At 32.5% G+C, this 10,229-nt stretch overlaps 1 protein-coding gene across 1 annotated transcript; it reads left to right on the top strand.

Moving 5' to 3' along the window:
• The first annotated feature begins 5,212 nt into the window (after positions 1-5,212).
• On the top strand, positions 5,213-7,221 carry LOC108693967 (DNA polymerase iota). The gene is made up of 2 exons (XM_018203209.1): positions 5,213-5,242; positions 5,332-7,221. Exon 2 carries the CDS (start codon positions 5,421-5,423, stop codon positions 7,149-7,151), a length of 1,731 nt encoding a protein of 576 aa, XP_018058698.1. The 5' UTR covers positions 5,213-5,242; positions 5,332-5,420; the 3' UTR covers positions 7,152-7,221.
• Positions 7,222-10,229: the final 3,008 nt, after the last annotated feature.

Genomic DNA, 10,229 nt, shown 5'->3' with positions numbered 1-10,229 from the left:
CATATTTAAAATACGCATTCGGATAAAAAAAAATTTCAATCCATTTTAATTCATTCTCCTTTGCTGGGTCATTATTTTTATCATCGGAGAATGATAACACAATATTAAATAAAGGACCCCGCAAAACAAACTCTGCCAATATTGCTGTTTTTTTTTTGACAGAATTTGATGTACAATAATTCAAAAACTATTTATTATTTTACTTCATGTATTTTACTTCATAAAGATTTTTGATTAGGATTACAACATATTAGAGTTACAACATATTACAAATTCAACCAATTTGACTAAAAATTGACCAATCACTTTCGAGTATTCCTTTCTTACTGTTGAATGAAAGGGAAATACTCGAATGTGATTAGTCAATTTTTACAGCTTACGATCAATATAAATGTTCCCTTAGGTGCGATTACATGGAGTACGGTATGTGATACGCAGTACAGTAAGTAAGAGTACTGTACGCAGTACAGTAACTGAGCACAAGAATTGTCACATTACACCGTAAATTACATGGAGTGCGGTTTGCACGCCATTTGCAGCACGGGCTAGTGACAAACTCACATTAATATGAATTTTTTAAAATATATTAACTTATTTTTATACACACTTTATCGATACTTTTATTTTTTTAACAAATTTACTTAATAATTGCGTTTAAATTAATTAATTCTATTAAAAAGTGCACAGCAATGTATAGTAATATGAGTTTGTTAATCCATGCCGCAAATCGCGCTCCATAATAATATCAGCAAAAGAAATAGGCGATATGTAAGCACGATTCTCTAGTTGCCTAATTAATTATTATTAGAGCAAGAATTTTCGTAACATTTACTTAGATTTAAATTGTAGACGCACAAGCACGTATACGTACAACTTATTATCGTGTCTCCAAGAGACGGCAATAAAGTGTACATCATACGCCAAAACTTGTGTGTTACTTACGTCTATAACTTAAGTCTCTAAGTAAGTTACGAATTCTTGTGCTCAGACCCTAATAATAACTAATTAGGCAACTAGGGAACCGTGTACATATCGCCAATTTCTTTCGCTGATATTACATGGAGTTGCGGCACGGATTAACAAACTCACATTTTATACATTTATTATACATTGCTATGCACTTTTTAATAGAATTAATTAATTTAAATGCAATTATTAAGTAAATTTGTTAAAAAAATAAGAATATCGATAAAATGTGCATAAAAATAAGTTAATATATTTTTAAAAATTCATATTAATGTGAGTTAGTCACTAGCTCATGCCGCAAACGGCGCGCAAACCGTGCTCCATGTAATATCAGCGAAAGAAATAGGCGGTACGTGGTACATGATTTCCTAGTTGCCTAGTTAGTTACTATTAGTTACTGTACCGCATATTGCATATCGCGTATTGTAATCGCATTCTTACGTTTTTCCTAAATCCTTTAGGATATCTACCCATGCAGCGGAATAACATAACTCTGAACGAGAGCGAATACAACCAAGCGTATAGAACCAATCACCAGCGTTCCGCACTAATTGCAGTTGATATGAAATGTTTGTGATTGGTTCTGCTTTTGTTGCGCGTTACGTTATGGGTAGGCTACATAGGTAGGCACCCTTATGTTCCATTAAGCGGAATAAGCGAAAGCGGAACACGCGAAATAATATAAAATCATACTTTTTATGTTATTTACAATGAGTGTTTTCTAATTGTAATATCCCTAAACACTTCGTGCACGGCGAGTTGTGTTTCAATTGTCCGTATCATCGACACAACGCTACATCTGTACTCAGTCGAAGGCAGTGTAAGTTGTGTTTTCTAGTGACAATTACATGTTACTAATTATAAATTAGTAATGTAATTGTAGGCTATAAATGAGGAGGATTGGAAGACATTGAGTAGCTAGTACTTTTACTTTTTTTTATGTAATACATTTAATCTACCTTTATCCGAAACAGATCTCAATCATGCACAATCTACACATTCTGTTCCAATTGAATCGTGCACAACAATACTGTGTGTGTTGCATTCCTGTATACGTTTGTGTTAAGATGTGTTAAGCAATTGAAAAGCACCCAATAATAATAAAAATAGTATTTTAATATAAATATAATCATGTATAACAAATTGGTAAACATTAGAACTTCTTTAGCAGTATAATATTTTTAACATAATCGTAAAACAATCTCACGATTGGAAACTTGATTCCGCTTTCGTATTTATCATTCAAGAGACATAAAAGAAAGAAAATAAACGGAATCGTAGGCTGTTGATTAATATCTATATTTATATTTACTGTAATTATCGAATCATTAATATTCTGCTACTATGTCCATATTAATGAAAAAGTACGTAATAAATCGCATTATATGGCTATAATATACGTCGATAGCATATAATATTAAGATTATGTACTTCCGTTTATTTTGCAAATTGTAACGGTAAAATTAGCGAAAATTAGTAAAAATAGCGGAACGATTCATTGTGTTGATTCCATAAGTTCCATTCCGTTATCAATTTCCGCTCTATGAAACGGCATCCTTAAGTCTATTCTACAATAGTCGTAGTTATAAGTGTAATTATAAATGGTAGTTGTTGTAAGAATTGACCAATCAAGTCGATTGTGAGAAAAATATTTCGACTGTGATTGGTCAATTCTTACAACTACCACTTACAATTACGGCTATTGTAGAATAGGTTTTATGTCCCATTGGCCTAGTTTCCATTGGGGGTTGAATTCGGATCAGAATGTGAAAATCAACCAATTACAGTCCCTTGCAGTCAAACGACAGGGGAATGCTCGACTGTAGTTGGTTGATTCTTACATTCTGATCCGGATTAAATCCTCGATGGAAACTAAGTCATTGAGTATATGCGGCAGCGGAATTGATTATCGTGTTGATTCTGCGAGTTCCATTCCGTTCCATTGTCAAATTTCCGCTCTATGCTGTCCCATGTACATGGAACGATGGATTTCTTATTAGAAAATTGAGTTCACTACAATTCCGTTCCGGAAAGAAATTTCTTTATCCGTTCCATGTAGATGGAACAAAATGGAAAACAGGAATGTCGCCTTAGTTGCAAGCTAATTTGTTTAATTTAATTGATATTTCATTATTTTAATGTGATTAAGGCTGTGGTCAAAATGCAACAAATGCTTTGAAGCATTGATGGACCAATTAGGGGTAGTCCTAGAAGAAAGAATTTTACAATTTTAACTGACCAATTAAAAAACGCTTCAAAGCGTTTGCAGCATCGCGTTGATATCCTAAAGTAGTAAATATGCATAATTTGTGCAATTATCTTACTTATAACATTACTTTGAATACTCAAAAATATTGAATTATAAGAGTGAAATATATTTTATTACTAAAATTCCATTGCCTTCCGGCGACATGGAACGGGTAGAGAAAATTTTTACGGAATGGAATGGCATGTTCAGCTGAATTGGTTGAATTTAAAAATTGAAACGAATATTCAGAAACTTTTTTTGTAAATCTACAATGATGGATGAAGAAGTAGTGTTATTACTAATGTTAAAGTTATTGCGAAAGGCAAGAAATGTTGGAGTGCTATTTCGATATTTAAGAGCATGTGAAAATTTTATTTATAATAGTCTATTTCGCTTATAATGTTTTATTGCAGAAATATATAAGAAAACGAAAATTCTGAATGTACAGTCAATATTTACACAAAGAATGAGACGGCGTACCAAGGCACAAGTAACAATTTAGTCTTTGAAATGCAAACGACCGATTGTGAGAAGTTCTTCAATTATTTCTGAATGACAACGAAATTATTTAAAAAATTGCTGACATTATAATTGGACTATGTATAAAACTATATATAAAACAAGAATATATCGTATTGAAAAATAAGAATTATTATTAATTTTCTTCTTCAAAATTATCAAATTCTCAACCATCCAATAGCTGGATCGACATAACCTGATATTTTGTTGATTTCGTATGATCTCTATGTTGTTCTGATCATGATTCCAGTAGTTCTGATATAGAGAAACTTCTTAAGCCGGTTCTACATTAGTTGTAAGCCGATCACAAGTTTGTTGCGACAGCCAATATGAAGTGTTGATTTCAAAATGCAAATTTCAGATTGGTTGTTGCAACAAACTTGCGATCAGCTTGCAACTAATATAGAATCGGTTTTAGAGAACGGAATGCTAGTAATTCATTTCTAGTAAGAAATTCGTTCCGACGTTCCGATTCCGTGTATATGAGACGGCACCCATGGGACGACATCCTTAGGCTGCTTTCACAAAGCATAACTTGCAGCATAACTTGCCAATCAAAAGATTTGTTCACGTCGTATGCTCCAATATGCTTCTGTCATAGCTCTTTCTCACTCTAATGCCCTCATTAGAGTGAGTATGTGAGAAACTACAGTTGTAGGAACTATGGCAGGAGTATGTTGGAGCATGCGACGCGAACAAACCTAAATTATCTCAACTAGAACAATAGTATAGTAGCTGATATAATTTGATGAATTAGTTTTATTAGTTGATGTAAGTTATGTTTATGCTGCATGTGAAGCCTCACGTAGAAAAGAAAGCAGAATAATGATTGCAGATCGTATTGATCGCGCTGTTCCGTTCCGCTGTAAATTTCCGATCCATGGGACGCCAGCTTCACCAATCACGAACGTTCCATACTTCCACATCCCATGGAAGAACACTCTGACAGGCTGCTGTTTTTTTTGTCTTCTGTCAAGGAATGTGAACGCACCCTTACTTTCATTATGCATAGCCCTTAAACGAAATGACAAATATGAAGTTTACTATTCTCCACGAGAGGTCTCTGTGATATTTTTCTTATCTGTTGATAGTTTTCATGACGAGATGAATGCGACCATCTTATATCTCGATAGATCCGCATAGGTCTGCATAGATTCGGGAATTTCTTGTATACATCATCTGTATCTATGACAATTTAAAAACATGGCTACCATGTGAAAATGAATTGATTTACTGTAAACAAGTTTCTATCTGTTTGTTATGAGAGAGCTTTGTTTTGCGGTGTCGATTGCACAAATCGCCGATTGACAGAAACGTGTCTCATACTTTGAGATTGGATCATAGATCCACTGAAAGTGTCAAATAATTTTCGGGAGTGAAAACTCCCACACGAACTAACAGTAACGCAGGTTCTGTTTCTCACGCGCAACTGATAGCCTCATTGCCTTCGATCCGTTATCTGGAAATATTTTCATCTTGCTACGAAGTTGAAGTGCATTATAAATTCATGTAAAAAAAGCTCTTAAAAATAACCATTATCAATTTCTTATTTGAAATGCTTTAAGATCATTCATTAATTATATATATCTCTATTGCAGATGCAGTTTAAGAAGATCTAAAAAGTGGAACGTGAGAATTTTGTACAGTTTTTATCGTTTACAAAGGTATTGCACTATAATAAACATCTATGGATACTGCAAATTTTGATGTTATGCATCATCCAAAAATCATCATCCATTTGGATGTCGATTGCTTTTATGCTCAGGTGGAAATGATTAATCATCCTGAATTAGAGGGAAGGCCATTAGGTGTGCAGCAAAAAAGTATAGTGGTTACTAGCAACTATCTGGCAAGAGAATATGGAATAAAAAAATGTATGTCAGTGCAAGAAGCCTTGCGTTTGTGTCCAGAGCTAGCTTTGGTAAATGGAGAAGATTTAACAAATTATCGTCATTACTCAACTAAAATATCTGAAATTTTGCATCAGTTTACACCATTAGTGGAAAGACTTGGCTTTGACGATAATTTTCTTGATGTAACATCAATTGTAGAAAAACAACTTAAATCTCAGAATGATACAGAACTTGACATGAGCAGTTCAAGTACAGAATTTGAAGATTTAAAAGAAGTAAGCAAGATATTTGGTCCTTCTGAGGAGGAATGTCCATGTGGTTGTCATACACGCTTGATTATTGGCTCGAAAATAGCAGCTGACATAAGGAATCGCATTTATGAAGAATTACATCTTACATGCAGTGCTGGAATAGCACACAATAAACTTATAGCTAAATTAGCAGGATCATTAAACAAACCAAATCAACAAACATTAATCTTTCCTTGCAGTGGTCCATTATTGCTCTCGACAATAGGTTCTGTATCCAAGATACCTGGTGTCGGACAAAAGACTACAGAATTACTATTATCGAACAATATAAGAACAGTTGACGATATACGTAGAATACCTTTAGAAAATCTGGAACTAAAAATTGGCATTGATCTAGCAAGACGACTGAAAGACAATGCAGAGGGAATTGATGAGACAGCAGTAAAACCATCTGGAAAGAAACAATCCATAGGTCTGGAAGACGGATTTAAAAGTGTGTCGTTGGTAGCCGAAGTAGAGTCACGGTTAGGTGCACTATTAAGAAGATTAACAGAATTAGCAATGGAAGATGGTAGAATTCCTATTGCTATGAGAATAACAGTGAGAAAGCATGATTTGAACAAACCTACTTCAGGTAAGAGGGAGACTAGGCAATGCGCATTACCAAAACATCTCTTACCATCCACAAAAAACGGCGTATACGATCATAATAAAATGTTGACACTTGCCATGAAGCTATTTCATCGAATAGTTGACGTCTCCAAGTCATTTCATTTAACACTTCTGGGAGTTGCATTCACCAAGTTCGAGGAGAGATCATATGGCAGGAGTAGTATTGCACCTTTTTTGTGCAAACAAGTTGCCGTCCATTCCGTTTTAGACATCAGCTCTGAAGAAGGTATTTCTGAAATGAATCAGGGATCCCCAATGAGTATTAATCAAGATAGCAATGACAGCTCAGATCAATCGGCGATGAGCTTGATGAATACTGCTACTTCAAGTCTTTCGTGCTCACCAATCTCAAAATTATGCATGGCAAGTCAGAACATGGAAGATGATTTACAAAACGAGGTAGAACCACTACCGAAGAAAACCAAGCTGGAAGTATGGCTGAGAGGTCCTCGAGAAACACCAAGTAATGAAATGGCTGGTTTGAGATTGAGTCCTTCATCACCAATGCAATTATCACCTACGGTGGATACTACAGTCTTCAAAACTCTATCCATTGAGAGGAGAGAAGTCACTCGTTCTTGGCCCACAACCAGCAAACCAAAACCAAATAATATACTTAAATACTTCATAGCTAATAAGTGACGGAACTGTGTGATCTAGTATTGAATGTCGTGTTTACACATATGCACTTGAATTGACAACATTAAATGACAGCACCATATGGTATTATGCAGGATATGATTCTTAATTTATACTATTTTGGATGCCAAATTCTAGAGTATAAAACATGTTATATGTGACAAATTATCCCATACAGTCTTTTTTCTAAATTATTACACAAATTGAAATACATACAAGTTAAAAAGATTTACAGCGTCTCTCTCTTCATATACATTTATTATAGAGAATCTAGTATTTTGTTTAAAAGTGAAAGGAATACAAATAGTACCAATAATTAATTAATTCGAATCTGAATATATTGTACAAAATAAATTTACACTTGCAATACTTTCTTTAAAATGTTATGATTTGGAAAATAATTTGAATAACATTACTTGAAAAAAAAAACATCAGAACGGAACCTGACATTTCTCATAATTTTTTGGATGCTGAATACGAGCATTTTCTAAATTGCTTCATCATATTACAATTTGGAGAAATTTATAAAAAAAAGTTTTTATATATTTTATCATGTTATAATGTATGACGTATACTAGAAAAATTTTATTGCAATCAAAATTAAGCATGTTAGGACTCTCAACTAAAAGGATTTTGTATCAGCTATAGGAGATAAGATATTTATGATTATTATGGGGTTTATTGTGAATGATTGTTGATTATTGTGGGATCTGTTGAAAAATGAACCAGTCATTGACAATTTATTAGTTTTAATCATGTTTAATTAAATGTAATGATTTTTTAGTCCATTGTAGACGAATCCGATGTAAAAATTGATAAATTCAAAATCATAAAAGCTATCTATACATTTTGCAACAATTTAAACATTTTTTACTTTTAATATCTGTTATATTGAATCTGTTATTTTGAATTCGTTAATTTTAACACAGATTTATATTTAATGAAACACAGATTCATATTCAATAATAAAAATACTTATATGTTTAAATAAATATAGTTGAAAGCTGTGAAATTATTAATGACTTAATTTACGGTTTTTTCATAATAGACTCTGTACTTAACAATTATAAATATTAATAATTATAAATATTAGCCAACTAAAAAATCTTTTTGAGGGTTGAAAATCCTAACAATATACTCAATTTTAAAAAACGAAAAAAAAAAAAGGAATTATGAGCCAAAAAAATTATTTAATTACATCGTTAATGTAAAAATTGGATTAATTTTTATTGCAATAAAACTTTTTCAGTATCATACATTCTAGTTGTAATATAGAATACCCCTTACAACAAAGTTTTCTCGCAAATTAAATACCAAATTTCTCAGAACTGTAATGGGATAGAACAATTTGGAAAACGCATTCGTATTCAGCATTCAAAAAATTATAAAAAGTGGTTAATCTTGTTTCAATGTTTGAAAGAAAGTTTTTTTTTGTTAAAGAATGTAATCAGTCAATGTTTGATATATATATTTTTTATTTTGTTGTGCTCTAAATTAATGTTATGTACAATCAAGAATCCCAGAATAAGAATCATCCTGCATAAGTTTTTCTTCTGTGCCTTTATACTACATACATTTTAATTCTTCAAAGTGCATTTGCAAATTTTGCGTAATGGAAGATTTTGTGTGTGTGTGTGTGTGTGTGTGTGTGCGTGCGTGCGTGCGTGTGTGCGTGTGTGTGTGCGTGTGTGTGTGCGTGCGTGCGTGCGTGCGCGTGTGTGTGTGTGTGTGTGTGTGTGTGTGTGTGTGTGTGTGTGTTGTGTGTATATGTATATATCTGTCTTCAATTGCATTTAATATATTGTCCCAGTTTTATATAACAAAATGCAACTAAAGAAAGATCATAGTTTTATATTGATTCATTATACAGTCCATTATTTTTAATTATTTTTGACAGCAACAATGAAAAGTACATTAATGATATTTTACAATTATTTTTCATCTTAGTTTATTAGTAATATTAAAAAATGTATTTAGTTAATCATAATATAATTTAGTTCGATTACAATTGATAAACGAAAAATTTTCAGGAAGACAATCGTCTTGAAGTTTTAATTTTGCAGTTACAGTATGTTTGTTATCGATGCTGTCGTCTTTATGATGCAACATGAACTGTATTCATTTACTGTAACGTATATTTTTTTAAGGATAAAATATATATATTAAGAGCAATCTGTTTTTAATTGAATAAAATTAATGAAAAGATTATATTTATCTTAGTATATAATAAGTAATTCAGTTATAAAAAAGCGTATTAAATAAGTATACGTTTATTACTCTGTACGTAAGTGAAATAAGGTGCTGACATTCGATGTTGTAATCCTGGATAGATAAGTAATTAATATAATTTAATGTTTTGAAAAGAAAATTCTATTTTTAGTACTGTTAAAATCAAAGATCGAAAATAATATAATTTCATGAATTTAATTTTCCTTGCTACAGACATGCAAAAGGGGATCTTATGTTGGTTGTCGCATTTTCATTGTTATAAATAAAAGATAGAGATCTTCGTGTATATCCGTAGCATCGAAATCTGGTTTATTCTTTTTCCACCGCAAGTTCTAAACTGGTGTAATAAATTAGAGTAAAACGGATATAGTTTGTTTTATTCTAACTTATTGCATTAGTTCAGAACTAGTTCAGAATTCTTCGAAAAAGAACAGACCTTCGAATTCACAATTTATGAAATATTGCTTTCGATCTCTGCTTGTGTAATATATACGTTGAACATCGAGTGATAAATATCGCGTGAAAGAAATACTCGGTTATTTCCGCCAGAATTAGCCATTGGCGTGGAGCTTTTTTCATTAAGACGTATATAAATATATATGTAATTATTCGAAAGACAGATATACTAGACAATCATAAAATTTGAAAGCCATTTCTTAATATGTATGTGGCATACGGTGATTATGTGTATAATATATAATATGCGCACGTACGCGCACATGGCATAAATGTGTGGGTGTGTGTGTGTGGTGTGTGTGTGTGTGTGTGTGTGGTGTGTGTGTGTATGTGTATGTACGTGCGTGCGTGCGTGCGTGCGTGTGTATGCGTGTGCGTGTATAGTATATATATATA

The sequence above is a fragment of the Atta colombica genome, unplaced genomic scaffold (genome assembly GCF_001594045.1).
Source record: "Atta colombica isolate Treedump-2 unplaced genomic scaffold, Acol1.0 scaffold1, whole genome shotgun sequence".
NCBI lineage: Eukaryota > Metazoa > Arthropoda > Insecta > Hymenoptera > Formicidae > Atta > Atta colombica.
This window is presented reverse-complemented; position numbering and strand designations above follow the sequence as displayed.

What these genes read in the sequence shown, in the direction of transcription:
- LOC108693967 (XM_018203209.1), top strand. Translation starts at nt 5,421, where the DNA reads ATGGATACTGCAAATTTTGATGTTATGCATCATCCAAAAATCATCATC.